The sequence below is a fragment of the Podarcis tiliguerta genome (assembly GCF_965153285.1).
Source record: "Podarcis tiliguerta genome assembly, chromosome: 4".
Taxonomy (NCBI): domain Eukaryota; kingdom Metazoa; phylum Chordata; class Lepidosauria; order Squamata; family Lacertidae; genus Podarcis; species Podarcis tiliguerta.
In genome coordinates, this window is record NC_139537.1 from 48619563 (window position 1) to 48635498 (window position 15936).

Here is a 15936-nt window from a genome sequence, read left to right on the forward strand (position 1 = left end):
TCAAGCCCATGACACAGTTTATTACTTCAACTGAAGCCACAAAATCAGTTAAGATCACAACTGGTCTCTTATACATTGGTCATCATAGTTGTATAGCTTCAAGGCGCTGGCCTTTAATGTTTCATAATACAGTACAAATCTTGTACAATGGCTGACACTGTAGTGTTCTCCAGTGTTAATTCACTATGGTAAGGCATTTTTCCAACAAAAGACAAAAAGCTGGCAACACACACATCAGTTTCCTAAGGTGTACTTACATTACCAATAAATGTCTAAAACATCTAGTGCAAGGTATTACAGAACACAATGGCCACACTAACATTCAATAATGAGGTGTTTACTATAAGGCCAGGAAATGCAAAAAAATAAAAATCATTTTGGTTGGCATTAACAGCAGATTCATATGAAAGACCCAGGAGTTTATAGCACCATTATAGTTAGCAGTATTGGTTCTCAGCTGGAGTTACTGTCCAGCTTTGGTCACTGCACTGTCAAAAGACATGTTTAGTATACAGAAAACACTGCAGGGAGGCAAGGGTAAAGAGAAATCAGTATGCAACAAGGTTTTATAAGTAAAGGACAGTTGGCCTGTGGAATTCATTGCTCAGAGCAGTTGTGGAGTTTTCCTTCATCCTTTAAAGGAAAAACAAAAGCTGTGGTGGTTTAGTGCCATGATGGCCAACTTTCTTGGTATGTGTGCCAGAAATTGTGTCAAGCAGGGCCATGGAGCACACTGGCTGCCTGTATTTTAGTGCAATGTGTCCTGTTGGTACAGCCAGACCGAACCTACTGGCTTTTAAGTCATCTTCCAACAGCAAGATCTCTGCTAGTTTTTTTTTTTTATTATTATTCTATGGAGTCCTAGTGTAGCCCAGCCTTTTCTCTCTTACATGTTTGTTCACTCCCCCACCCCAAAGTTTATTTATCTGTAGCAAGGTTAAAATTGATTGAACCAACATTTCTCTGGTGCACGGATGTTTAGTATAGCATTCGATGGGGCAGTTTACCATGTGTTTTGAATGGGTTTTGCTGTGAAGTGCCATCATGTTTTATAGTATAATATATCAAATTTGGTGTATTTTGCGTTAAATTCACATATATAATTATGTAAATTGTTACCTCTGGTGAAGTTATTCTGGCTATAGACTGATGCAGTGGAAGTAATAAATGCACACTATGGACCCAATAATTAAATAGGCCAGCCTTTGGCAACTTGGTGCCTTTCAGATATTTTGAACTACAACTCCCATCCCATTGGCTGGGATGACTAGGACTGATGGGAGCTGTAGTTGAAAACAGGTAGAGGGTTCCAAGCTGGTGAAGGCTGATGTTGATCTCCTTGATTATCCATATACAGCACGTATTTTATACAGATACATGAATCTGCACACACACACACACATCTAATTATTTAGTTGTACATAAATGTCTTTAGCTGGCATGAAAACACATTTTCCGGCATTCGTTTGTTACATCTCAGCTTTGAATTAAGAGTTCAGGGAGCAGGAGCATTAGGCTAAGTGATTTCTGACTACAAGTTACTAGCAAAATATCTGGTATTTTTGGGGTGTTAATCTGTAGCAGTCACCTGTTACAATAGACAACAGACCTGCTTAGATTGCTTCACTGAATCCAGTGTAACAGACATGAACATTTATTTCCCAATTTGTTATTGAGTTAAAAGTAATGAGAATTGAGAGTGCCTGCCCCTGAATGTTTTTCACATTCTAAAGCAACTGAGTTTACACATTCAAGGATAAAAGTAACCAATAGGCCAGTACTGCGGTGAAACCTGAACATCAGAAGTCATTTGCTAGGGCTAAAACAACTGAATTGTGAAACTGACTGAGTAGCAGTTGGAAAACAACATAAAATGGTACATAGAAGGGAAAGCTAATAAAAGACACACACTTTCTTAACTTGTATGCTACATACTGAAAAATGCTTTGTAACTAGATTGAAATTTTGGTATTGCGCTCTTTCTCTCACTATATAGCTGTGCAGGGTGGTTGCTAGAATTCCTGAACTACTGGAAAAAAGTTCTCATAAATAGATGGCATTACATATTTCTACCATGCTATTGTTAAGAGGGCAATTGAAAAACTTGTTTTGGAAGAATTGTCAGCAAAATGATCAGCGTGGAATTATTCATAGTATTAAATAAGTGTCTGAACTTTTCTGTTGTGCGTCTAGTGAAGCCATCTGGTTTCTTCAGCTACTTCACAAAATGCACCTGTTGTTATATATGTGCAATAGTGGTAGCTCCTAGGACTTTTGGCTATTAAAAATGTTTCAGATGTTGTAGCTGGATGCACCAGTAATCTGTTGTAACCGTTTGGATGGAACAACCATCTGTTACTAGTTGGCAAAAGACAATGGCTTCCAACCTGAAGAGATTAAATACATTTCAGAATCACTAATATGGTTGGTGTAATTTTTGTTTTGTGTTTCTGATATGCACCACTGAAGGGGCCTTTAAACAAGTAAGGTGGTTGTAAGATTAATCCAGACTGACAGTGTAATTTATACATTCCTACTTGGAAGTCCCATTGAGTTAAATAGGATTTACTCCCAGGTAAATAGGCTTAGGATTGCAGGATTTACAGTATGGTTTATGAAAAGTTGGTTTCACAAGCCAGTTGCCTCAGTAATATTGATTTATTTAGTTGCTTTTGCATTCTCAATGCATTGGTACTTTCATATCCAGAAATGTGACCCAGTATGTTTTCTTCATCCTCAGGCTTCTGCTTCCACTGAGGACATGCCAAAGCTAGTACTTGCTTCTCTGGGGCTGAGCTAATGATGTTTTCCCCAATCTTCAGGTTACCTGAAGCTCTTTGCAGGAAGAAAGAGAAACAGCTCTTGTATATACTGCTTCACTAGAAGCAGTGGGAAAGTGGATGGATGAGAGAAACCCATTTGGTTCTGGGTTTTGGTACTGTGGAGTCTCCAGAAAACCTCAGGTGCCCCATCATACCTTTGCACACTAGATTATGAACCATGTATTTTAGGATATATGCGTGTTCAGCTCAAAATGCAAAGAACATTGAATCAGACGCCTGGCTGTGCACATGAAGTGCATTTTAGAACCAGCAGCTATTTACTACAGCCTTATTCAAGTCCCACTGAAATAAACATGTATTACAATGTTGGATATATGCTTAGGCCCTATTGATTTTGAGGCTCTTGGCTGTCCGTAACATGAGATATCAAATGAATGAGACTGATTGCCATCTCTGTGCTAACTATGCTTTTTCTCTGGCAGCCTTCTACCCATGGAAAATGGTTTGTGTGATTAGTTTGTCATACCACTAGTGCAAACAGATCAAAGTGAGCTTGCAAGACAAACCCAGACATTATTTTTGCAGCACAACTACAAATTAAATGGGGAACTGCCTAGATACCACCTACATGGGAAGCCATTTATGGTAAGGGGCCCACTAATGTCAAAACACCAAAACCCATCATTTTCAAAGAAGCTGCAGGTATGGTTAAAGGGGAACCAAAAGAGAGTTACTTCGCACAAACAGCTTCCCCATGACATCCCAAAGGAAGCTATAGAGGAAGCTGCAGAAATATTGTTTGAAATCAGGCCTTGGGTAGATGGAGGTACAAGAATATGGTGATGGGAGAAGGTTCTTATACAATACTTAAACCTGTGACTGCACCCTGTAACTACAAGCTTTGAAAATAATGCAATGCAAGGTAGTTGCAAGGAAAAGAAAAGCCATGGTTACAAAATATATCAGTATACATATACAGACACATATCTGTATGGATGCATGTGCATTCTGTATGTTTATATATGTGATAACACTCGCACAGCCATTCACCCAAGTATATTTATTTGTACTATTAACCATACTCTCACATGCATGCACCACATTCACATACACACGCGTTCCAGATAAATCAAAGAAAAACAATATAAAAGCAACCAGTGCTGCGTGCTGATAAATTCACATAGTACTTTCCATTCAAATATAAGGCATAAATTAAAGGAAAACAAGAGGGAAAGACAGACAAAGAAGTGATAGCAAAACAATTTAAATATAGAAGAATTTTCACAATTGGCATTTCATGTTAAATAAGAATAAATAAATTCATTACATCCATTCACATACCAATTTGTAAAAACAATAAATTATTTATTTTCAGTGCTATGTTGCTTTTTTACTTTTTTGTTTTTTAAATTTTAAATTTTCTTTTTTTCTTCTTACATCTGTGATCAGTTACCAACATCATTCCCCACTCCCTCCCCATAGGATAAACTATTTCCATGGAAAAGTTACTCCATTCAGCCTTATTCAATCTTTAAACCACCCAGTAGGTTTCATACAGTGACAGCATGTGGTTTGAGGATTACAGCTTTCTAGTGTAGAGGATTATTTGGAAAGTTAGCCTTCACTGTACAGAGATGCACTGAATCATGGCACCAGTTGTGATTTTAGCAGTGGATACGCTCCCATTCAAGCTAGTAGAATTCTCAGAGAAAATCTGAATAACCAAACAGTACATCAGGTGGTGACTAGATTTGAGTCTCTGGCACTGACCTGCTTCAAACATAGTCAGAAACTATAAAGTGACACAATTGGCACCAGTTTCACATTAATGAGTGCGGAAAGCAATGCGGAAGAGAGCAAGAGAGGGAGGGAGGGTGTAGGAAAAGGGCAAACACACAGTTCTCCTTAATTTTGCCTTTTTTATTTCTTGCCAAAGTGTAATGTGCTTACCATATGTCACATATGTCCTAGAATCATGCTATGATAAGGAAACTAAAATTCAGTTTATTTCCATGCTTTTACCTGAGTTTGAGTAATTTACATGTGCCCATGTAACTTAGACCATGATGACAGTGATCCTAAACACGCTTACTAGGAAGTTGGCTTCATGGAACTCAATCGCACATACTTCTACATGTATGTACACCATCTCTGCATTTAGCTTACTGGGTTCAGTTGCTTCTTTTGAGTTTTCCCTTTCCTGTTCTTGAAGGGACTACTTTCAGTTAAAAGTTTCCTATACTATTGCTTGGGAAAACTAGAGTGTAAGGCAGGGATGGGAAACCTGTGGCCCTACACATGTTGTTGGGCTATCACTTCCTTCATCCCTGACCAACGGCCATGCTAGTTGGGGCTGATAGGATCTGAAGTCCAACAACGTCTGGATGGCTACAGGTTCATCAACCCTAGAATATAGGAGCATTGATTCACTGATCTAACCAGTTCTTTTTTTTTCTAGAAAAAGAGGTGCTAAAACTCACCATGAACGCCTCCCTTGTTGCCTTATAATGGCAATGGCACCCACCTGAAAGGTGCTGAGTTCCAGCAAGTTCCAGCTGGAAAAAGCCCTGGATATAACCCATAATGTTCAAGCACCTCAGGCCTCTTCTCATAAAGAATTTAGGCAAGTACTGAAAGGTGATCCTGGACATGGTGCCAAATTGATTGATTCTTCAGTTAATATAAAAAGATTAAATGTTGAAGATTGGCACCAGCTTGAAGTTCATTTCCTGGGTTTTTTAAAATCTCTGCACTGCCCTTTCTTTCAGTTAAAAAAACCGATCACATCCGAAAATCACTGAAGAAAGAGCTGCATCTTTTATAGATAAAAAGCTCAATCTCCTTGATTATGCACATAAGATCAGAATTTGTTTAATGGCATGAGAACTGTTTAAAGTCAGGGGACCTCTATAATTTGGAACAGAAAGTGGGTGAAAGAATGTACTAAACTGATATCTCTCCCAGTCCTATAGTCACAGGTAGAAGCATTCTGCAGAGGTGTATTTCATATGTGGCACTCTTTCTCTGGACAGCAATTACAGGTATAAAAAGGAGGCATGCATTTGAATGTGGATGTTGCTAATTCACCTTGCAATGCTATAGATGGGATGCACTTTTTGATCCACATCTGGATGCACAACCCTATCCATATCCTGCCACAACTAGCTATGCATAATTACATATGCTAGAACAGTGCTGGAGAACAGCTGTTTTAATCGATCAATGTGTTTTCTGGAAACGCCTGTTTGTTTGGATCAACATATTATGTACCTAGTAAATGCACCTACATTCTTCAAACCCATATCTGTTCGGCTGGTCTTTTAGGGCAATTAGGACAATGCCTGCCTTCTTACAATCAGTCCAGCGGGTGCTGCTGCTGTCAGCTTCCTCCTTGTTAGTCTTGGTGTTGCCATTTTATAATGCAACAGAGAAGAGACTAGAGACATACTGAGAATTCATTGGCTCCACCAGTCATTGGCTCTGTCTCTGTCTACTGTTGGTCTCCCTGCCTTCTGCGCTACCAGTCCTAATGGGCATCTGTCTGACCTGGATGTGAAAGTGCAGTTGTCAATCATCATTGATGATAATGTCTTATCAAGTCAGGCAATTACTTATAAATGGGAGTACTACTGTACTGCAATGAAATAGCTGTAAACAGGACTTGTTGGCAACCTATAGCCCTCCTGATGTTGTTCGACTCCAAACCTGATCAGCCCTAGTTCATATGTCCAATGATCAGGGATGGTGAGAGATATCTGAAATGCCACAGGTTCTGGAGTGCCAACAGGAATGCAAACACATAGTTTTCTAGAGGGCCACAGGGTTTCCTACTCCTGGCCTATATAAATGGGAGTGGTTTAACAATCTATTCGCCCTAAAATGTCCTACATTAGAAAATAAATGCTTAGAATGGTGCATTCTAACCACTGTTCCAGAACAACATCAGAACTAGTGCTGGAGTGCAAATACTTTAGATCAAAATTAAACTTGGGTACTTTCAGATATAGTCCTGACTCCCCTGAAATCTAAAACTAAATTGCAATGGAAAATCAAGAATTGTCCATACTTGCAATATTTGTGGAAGGCACTAGGAGCAGAGGGGCAATCTTCTTTTACTGGGATTTTATACCCATATATATATATTCCATGTTATATAAACATCATCCAAAATTCAATTAATTTCATCACATTTCAGATCGAGGTATTTATGTTACCTTTCTAAAATGGAAAATTTATTTGCCTATGCCCTGGAAAAAATTGCACCCTTTTATTGGTGGAAATACTCTTCAGAATATTGACTATAGCCAGTGCTTTTTATTTCTAAAAAAAATGTTTAGGGGTACTCTCATTTTCCTCCTCATATTGAAATACTGCCCCTCAATGAGGCTAAACTTATAGTCACAAAATCTTTAGGGGTATGTGTACCCCTGCATCCCCCCCAAAAGCACTGACTATAGCTATCACTTATTGTGGGCCTTGCTTATTTTCTCAGAAGCTAGTCCCGTTATACTCAATGGGACTTACTCCCAAGTAAGTGGGTATAGGATTGCAGCCTTAATCTACAAAAATATGCAATGTCACAAAAAATAAATATATTTTATAGTTTTGTTTTTTTTGTTTTAAAATTAACTAATTAAAACAAATTGTGCATGGGCACCCCCAATTGTATGGGAGTTTTGAGGTGCACCTGAAATAATTCAATGGAGTGGCCCAAGCCACATGTGCAGAAGATTGCACATGCTCCATTGCAACAGTGGGACAGTTTGTGCACAATATATCTTTGTTCATAACTGAGCCTGTGCATTGGGATTGGGGTTGTCTGAGTGGTAAAAATGCATCCCAAAAGATAATACATTGCTACATGCAAGAAACATATGCTATGTATTTTGATTTCTTCATAGCTTCTTCAGTAGATAAGAAATTCACTACATTGTTAGATTTCCAGTAGAAGCCACTGTGAAACTAATAAAAGAAAGATGTGAACAGGTATCAGAATATTTGAGATAGAAGACACTGAAGGCATGATCCAGTGCCTCACCAAACTCTCTTATATGTGCTGCTCCCACATGTAGAATTCCTTCACACTGTCTCCCTGCACGTGGAAGGATGCACATATGGGACTGGATCATGACCCTCTCATCTGCTAAAACAGAATTAAGTATGCCCCCCTTTTACATTTTCAAGATACATACTAGCAGCTCGCTCTCTCTCTCTTTGCTGCAGAGGTCCACTTGTATGAGAATATCTGGTTAGAAAGGCATTAATACAGAACTAAAGTCTTGTCAGGAAATTCCTAGGATGGAAATGCATTTCCTTTTGTCAAAAATTAATTTTTTTTTTTAAATAAAGCAGCAAGCTCTTTAACTTTCCAGTAAAATATCCACAGCCATTTTTGAAATTGTGGAGTCCTCAATGGCTGCAGACATACTTTGGTCAATCACTTGTGTTGTATAGAAAGGCCTTTGTTCTTCCACAAGATGATCAAGTGATTATAAAGTGACATACCAAAGCAGAGATATTTACAAATAGTATAAAAAAGCTATTGTGGTATCGTGGGTAAGTATGACAAGTTGTCTAAGGACATACTGTGTTAGAGGTAGGTGAGATAAGGGAGATGATTCACTGGTTTATCCTCTTCTTATTTGCAGATACAAAGGGCTTGTAGCGACTAATGTTTAGTGCCTTTGACATATCAAGATCACCTCACTGTGACTCAGAGCAGTGCATATCTTCATTTGGTCCAAATAGGCAGATTCTGCCCATAATTTGAGACAACATGAAAGCATATTGAAGTGTTGGCTTTTCTCTGTGCCGGGGTAGACCTTATGTCAACATGTCAACTACGACTTAATGAGGCTCCTTTTTAAGAAGCCGATGGAACCACAGGTTAACATTTTTTGAGCAAGCACTGTTTGAATGCTGAAGGTCTTTGAGACAGAAGACACCCTTTAGCTAATTTTTCATTTCTGTCTTTGCACTGGACAGTTCTTGTGTGCCAGCCTGTGTCACATGTTCGAGAGCAAGAAAGCCACGGCCCAGTCACCCACTGGGGCTGGGTGAGCGGCGTTGCCAGTTTGTTACTGCTGCTGTTGCTGGTGACGGAGTTTGTCATTTGGGTTGGCTTCTTTGGCACATAAAAACTGTAACGGACGTCCAATGGTTTAGTTGGGTCAGTTGCAAGAATCTGTACAATGAGGATCTCCTTCGTGCCTGTATGTCCCATTGCATGCAAGAAATCGTCCTTGTGACTCCAGCCGCTATAGTTCATGACAGTTCCGTTGAGGTCAATGATGGTTTCTGAGGTTGAGATCATGTACTTCCCATTGACAAGGTACTCACCATTTTTCTTTTTCAGGGCCAAGTAAGCTGTGAATCTACTCTGGTCTTTTGCTTTGAACTGTCGGATTTTGATGTGTGTTGCTCCCTCTGGTATTTTCACAATATCTGTGTAGCCCTTACTGAAATGTAAGAAAAGTACATGTTAGTGAGAAAGAAATGGATAGTCTTTCGAAGCCTATTGAAGCCATTGGTAGTAGTTCACTTATCTGACAATGAACTGGGTCTAGCGTTAAATGTATCTGTCTTTTCTAATTTCCAATAGAAGATGAGCTAATTAAAATTCTGTTGAAGCCAATGAAAGCATCCCACTTTATCAGCAGTTGTTGAAATACGATATCACAAACGTGATGACGAGAAATAGGGTGATAGTCAACTAAACTTTACTCATAGACCCACACAGCTAAGTAGTTCATTAAGTTTTATAGGTCTAAGTAAAACTTAATTGAAAATGATTAAAGGCTTCAGAAAGATTTTTCTGGGCTTAATTAAACTAAGTTAAATTACTTCCAAGAAGAGGTAAAGGTTACACCCTCTAGAACCACCCTCATATTAAAATTTGAATGGGAGAAGAAATACAGCTTCACTGTCTTCTTAATTTCCCCCTATTAAATGTCATGAAACAATGATACTAATAGTGCAAGCTTGTATGGGGACAGGTAAAAGATGTGGAGTTAATTTGGAAAATGTACCCGGATTCTCCCCCTGCTTTTTAAAGAAATGAAAAAATACAATTGAATGAAAATTAAAATTAAGCATACACATGCACACACACAAAAGTAATAATAGTAATACTAATTTAGATTATTTCATTCATAATCCCTGTGAAAAATAAATATTATTATTGATATTGGAGACTAGTATCTTTTTGTATTAGTATTCATTTCTGACTAGTATTAATTTATGAGTTAATCCAAAAGCCACTTTGGAAAGCTCACTCATCTCTAGTGGTAACATTTAATTAATACATTTTACACAGTATAATTTCTATTTTGAAGAATTATTACTCTATTCATCTCATGTGTTAGTTGTGTTATATATGAGTGAGTTTCATAACAGGAAACCTGACATTAAGTGAGGTCTTATATAGTTAAAATGTGAAATTTGAAATATAGTTGAACTGCTCAGTCTGGTCAGGAACAAAAAAAGGATGAAGTATCCACACAAAAACAATAATGATGAGGATTATCACATCTTCAGTGTCAGAGTGCTTATCTGAAGCAGGGCATTCAGGTGACTTGTTTAGCACATTTAACACTGATAATATGATAATGTATAATATACAGAGTTTGACAGCAGTGGTAACTTGGTTGTGTGAGGTAGTTCCCACCAATCAGTTATTAGAAATACTATTAGAAAGCTAGGAATATCTAGCAAACAAGCCAACATAATCAAGTGGCGTACTTACTTGGCGATAACAAATGCCTTCGCTGTAGGTATATAGCAGCCTTTAGAAAACTTTGAGTGAAAACAAAATCTCTGTTCGTGTAAAATTTGTGGAAAGCAGCTTAGTGGTGGAAGCTCTGCTATCTGCTATATATGAGTTCTATTACACATCTGCTACACACCCTGTGTTTGAATGTGCAGCAGCACCTGTGAGACCTTTCCAGTGGAAGATGAGGTACTCTTGGCTGTATTTTTGCATACAAATTTGCTATTCAACACTGTATTTCACTGAAACCTACATAATTAGCTTTCACCATTGCAATAATCAATTCGGCTTGCAAAACAATAGCTGTGATCAGAATTCTTACCTTTTTTTATTAAAGGTTCCCATAATTTTTGTGCAGCTGGAATTGTCTCCGCCACAGATTCCACATTTATCATACTGCAGCTTTGAGCCAATAATGCCATCACATCCTGTTCTCACGCATTTGCCGCGGACACAGACTGAATTACTGTACGGCCTGCATTCCGTTCCATCAGTCACCTGTTGGATGAAGTCAATGCTGGTTAAAACTACAGTTTTAAGATTCATTTCTGGATGATTTCTTAGTGAACATTCTTAACTTTTGGGGAAGCTCAAGAGCAGGGATGGCAGGAATTCAATTCGGTTTGCATTTAAAGCTGAATCTGTCAAATTCATCCTTTCCAAAACAGTATCAAGAATGAAGCACAGCTGTGTTTTCAAATTCGCAGTCATCTGAATTTTGTGATGCAGTTCGCCAACCAAACAATGTTAACAAAAAAGCATGGTTGGAGGAGTCATGACATGGTGTACCATGTCATTTGTTGTATTTACCTAATTTTAAGACCTGCTAAGGAACAGATGATTGTTATTATGTCCTGACACGGGTGGCACAGAGCCTAGGACTTGCTGATCAGAAGGTCGGCGGTTCGAATCCCCGCGACAGGGTGAGCTCCCGTTGTTCGGTCCCAGCTCCTGCCAACCTAGCAGTTCGAAAGCACGTCAAAGTGCAAGTAGATAAATAGGTACCGCTGCAGCAGGAAGGTAAACGATGTTTCCGTGCGTTGCTCTGGTTCTCCAGAAGCAGCTTAGTCCTGCTGGCGACATGACCTGGAAGCTGTACGCCAGCTCCCTTGGCCAATAAAGCAAGATGAGTGCAACCCCAGAGTCAGTCACGACTGGACCTAATGGTCAGCGGTCCCTTTACCTTTACCTATGTAAAACCACAAAATTCAAAGAAGGTCTTTTACCCATGTATATACTCTGATTTCCACAGCATGCTAAGCCAAAGATTGGCTTCGTAAAACTGTGTGAGCATGCAGGTTCACAAATAACAGCTAGTAGCGCCCTTGCCCTTCCCTGGTTCTTTTTGCTACTGCACCATGCTTAGTTAAAACAAGGTTTGGCTTAGCATATTATCTGGGGCTTGCCAGATCTGTCAGGGGAGAGAGAGAGAAGAAGCAACAGCCTGGCCAGGGGCTGTTGAAGATTTGGCTATAGAAAAGCTTTCAGCTTCAACAGACCTTGGCCACCCCTGCTATTCATAACACAAATATTTTGATATCTGAGAGAGAAGCAGTTATTGAAACTACGTTTACCTTTTGAGAGAAAACTACATAGTAGCCAGTTCCTTTGGCTCGACAAGTGAGCTTGCAGACATCTCCCGGCAGCACTCCTGCATACTTGGGGACCCATTCTACAAAGGTTTTGACACCTTTTGCATCGGACTGGTAACCGTTTCTTGCTTCACATTGTTCCTGGCGAAAAGCTTTAGCTGGAGAAGGATTATAACTCATTACTATTTGTGTACATATATTCTCCCAATGCTAGCCTACACACAAGGTGTGCATCATTTCAAACACAAATTCACAACACTGGAAGATGGAGAATCCATCTTATCAAGGGACAGCCAAGGCAAAGCTTATGGATCATATCCAACAAAACAAAACATCATAGCAAACAGTATGCCACACTGTTACAATATGGTGATTCACCTGTGGAACAGCTGTCATAGCATAAAGTAGGTAGGAAAAAGCCTTGATATACTGTATATGGCCTGTAGGTCTAATGTGCAACTAACACCCATCTAGTGAAACCCTGACAGGTCCATGCAAAATCTCTCTAGGCAACTCTTCCTTTCTTGGACTTCTCTTTTTCAACCCATTAGATCAGATGTTGTTGTTGTTTAGTCGTTCAGTCGTGTCCGACTCTTCGTGACCCCATGGACCAGAGCACGCCAGGCACTCCTGTCTTCCACTGCCACCCGCAGTTTGGTCAGACTCATGTTTGTAGCTTCGAGAACACTGTCTAACCATCATTAGATCAGATAACCACTTGCAATTGCATAAAGTGCATGTAGTCACTGTAGTCAACCCAGAGCAGTAGTGAATGCAGAAATGTCAATTATTATTTAAACCTAGAGACTCTGCAGAAATAGTCAAGAGTCTTTAACCATGTCACTACTGCTCTGGGTACAGCAAGAAACAACATTTGCACACTATTTAAGAAGTACCACAGTCTCTGACATTGTTATTGACTTTGATTTGTGGAAAACATACCATTGGCAGGACACGGCAGGACATTACAGGAGCGATAGATTGCCCGCTTTCCGGTGCAATACCGGCCATTGTTTCTAGGTGCAGGGTTATTGCAGTGACGATATGCAAACTGAACACCTCCGCCGCATGTGCGAGAGCACTGTCCCCATGGTCCCCAGGAACCCCAGTTCCCATGGTTTGAAGCCTGAAATATAAAGGATAAAGGTTAACAAAGCTCTTTCTCTGCGTCTTTTTCTCTTTTACTGAAACTAGAAATCTTTATGGCGGTATGCAACCTTGATGTCCAGGTTCAGAGGCAGCATGTCACTGATTACCAACAGCTGGTATTCAACAAAAGGACAGAGCTGTTGCCTTCCTGACCTGCTTCTCGGCTTCTCTTGAGGCATCTGATTGGCCACTGTGTGGTATAGGATGCTACACTAGATGGAACATTGGTCAGATCTGGCAGGGCATTTCTTGTGTTCTCTTGCCTTTAGCGTGTTACCTTTTCAATATTTCATATTGGATCAGAATCAAACTAGGTGAGAACTGCAAAATGTTGCATTCAAGTGCAGGATAAAGGTAACACTAAGGTCACAAGGAGTTTGTGTTTCTAAAACCAAAGACTACAAGGTAAGGAGAACTCAGAGTTAACACCCCATTTGATCCTGGGGCAGCCATTGTACCATCAGCTATGTCAGGTTCTCCCTCTCTGGTGCAGATACAATCACTTGGCTGTGCACTAACAACCCATAATCAATCAACCAGGTAACATACTGTCATGGCAAATGTATCCAAAAACTGTTCCAATTCCAGTAAGTTTGGTTCCAGTGAAGGCAGGAGCCCCTATCAAGTGTTGTTAAAATGCTGGACTACAGGACCAGCAGAAGTCATGTTCTGTGGCTGTTGGAGGGCTCGAGAATTCTTTTTAATCCAGGTGAGCAGCCAAGAGGTCCAGTATCAACTGTATCCTAACAAAGAAAAGTGGGATGCCTAGACTAATACCTTGTTCTGTTGATTAATTTCCCTTGAATTCTCACTCAAAACAGGCCACAGCATGATTGGGCCTTGTACACTTTCATATGGTTTGATCATTAAAGTAGCAACATACCGAGTAATATTTTTTCTTCGTTTTATCAACACATTTCCCCTGAAGGCAGATCCTTCCTTTTCCGCATGGCGTCCCCTCCACAGCAGGGAGTTTTTTGGTCAAACACACCATCTGACCTTGGCGAACAACCGCACACCACAGACGAGAGCACACATCCATTCCAGGACACACTGTGTATTCAGACCCAAATGCCAGCTTGCATTGACGAATGGCATCATATGTTTGTCCTGGAAGCTCCTCAGGGCCCAAGATCTGTTTTCGTGGTTGATCCAGTAAACAGTTACCTGAAAGGACAACCCAGTTTATAATTTGCTTCCTCTCTATGATGCTTGCCATACCTCTGGAGCTTCCAAACTAGATAAAGTCATCAAGAGTTTGTTCCAAATCCATTCAGTTCTCCGTTGGGCTCTTGTATATCATGTGGAAACCTCTAACTGTAACCTCCTTGTGGCTATATAACCTCTGCTTTTACAATAACCTTTATTTCACAGGCTGCAATTCATAACCCATTTATTTTATTTTCTAGTAGTCCCACCAGAGTAAGTTGGTCTTTAAATTACAGATATAGAAAAAGTATTTTCCCTAGTATTAAAAAAAAGAAAAGATTGCTCTGGCTTGCATGTCAGTTTATAATTGGTACTATCAGCTTCAGAACCGGGCATAGGGGTTTTCGTTTCTTTTTAATTTCCGTGTACTCAAACCCACTCTGTGAGTGAGGTCTTCCATATATATCAATGGGACCTAGAGACATTTCAAAATAAACAAAGCTGTCATTTGAACATGCTGTTGAAAAGCTAAGCCTTCTTAATAAGGAAAGCCAGAAAAAGCATGACACACAGCTGTAGCCAAGGGAAACTTGTAAGAAGGGAGGAGGATTCATTAAATCAAAAACCAAATCAGCACAGGAAAGGCAATATTGGTGGCAAGTGCTCATTGGGACCCCCTAAAACCAAGGAGAGCCACAAGACCAAACAGTTCATGTCTATACAAATGGAAAAGAACATGGTATAAGGCATAATTACGTTATCTGTGATGTCAAGCATTGACCTGGCACCATCTCTTTGGAAAAAAAGCCAAAAAAAATCAAGTAGTTGTTCTGGAAATTCAATTTTAGAGGATTTTTCTTTCTCATAGAAGTAACCGGCTCTTATGCTAATACAGGGAATTACAGCCAATCTGAAGAGCTTTCTGTCTTGTTTATAACCCTTGTAAGAGTCCTGTGTGGGTGCCTGTGGTTCAGCAAAGCTTCATTTCTCTTGAGCCAAAATAGATTACCACAACCTGTCTCTCGCTGCAAGCAGTGCCAACTTCCACTTGATGATGGATGAAAGCATGCAGAATATAAATACCTCCCAACTTCAGGGACTTTGAAAACATAATTGGGATAAAGGTCTATATTTCAGAACATTTCTTTTTAATAAAATCAATGATACCTCACTGCCATAAACAGAACTCAACCACCATGATTATTTGCCCCCCTCATGATTCAGTTTTAGTTAAAACACCCTTCTGCATCATCACTTATTTCCTCAAGTTTAAAACTTTATCGGCTTTCTGATGACCCTGAGCCAGCATGCAGGATATAACTTTTACCTCAGGCATATTTCACTGCATTTTAAAAATAAAATGTCCTTGCTACTTGATGATACATTGTTGTGAAATAAAACACCCCTGGGTTATCTTGTGCATGCTGAACTGTGCTTGGAGAATGAATAGGATAAGGAGACCAAACAACTTATCATCTATATATTTGGGAAAGTT

General features: G+C 39.6%; 1 protein-coding gene across 1 annotated transcript in view; it reads right to left on the reverse strand.

The window, feature by feature from the left end:
- ADAMTS5 (ADAM metallopeptidase with thrombospondin type 1 motif 5) overlaps window positions 1-15936 on the reverse strand; it is a 50529-nt gene continuing 34593 nt past the window's right edge. Inside the window, exons 4-8 of the mRNA XM_083438605.1 lie at window positions 14176-14459; window positions 13086-13269; window positions 12126-12301; window positions 10874-11049; window positions 1-9241 (exon numbers count right to left, since the gene is read on the reverse strand). Coding sequence (XP_083294731.1) covers window positions 8671-9241; window positions 10874-11049; window positions 12126-12301; window positions 13086-13269; window positions 14176-14459 — 1391 coding nt within the window. The 3' untranslated portion in view covers window positions 1-8670. The remainder of the gene's footprint in view (window positions 9242-10873; window positions 11050-12125; window positions 12302-13085; window positions 13270-14175; window positions 14460-15936) is intronic.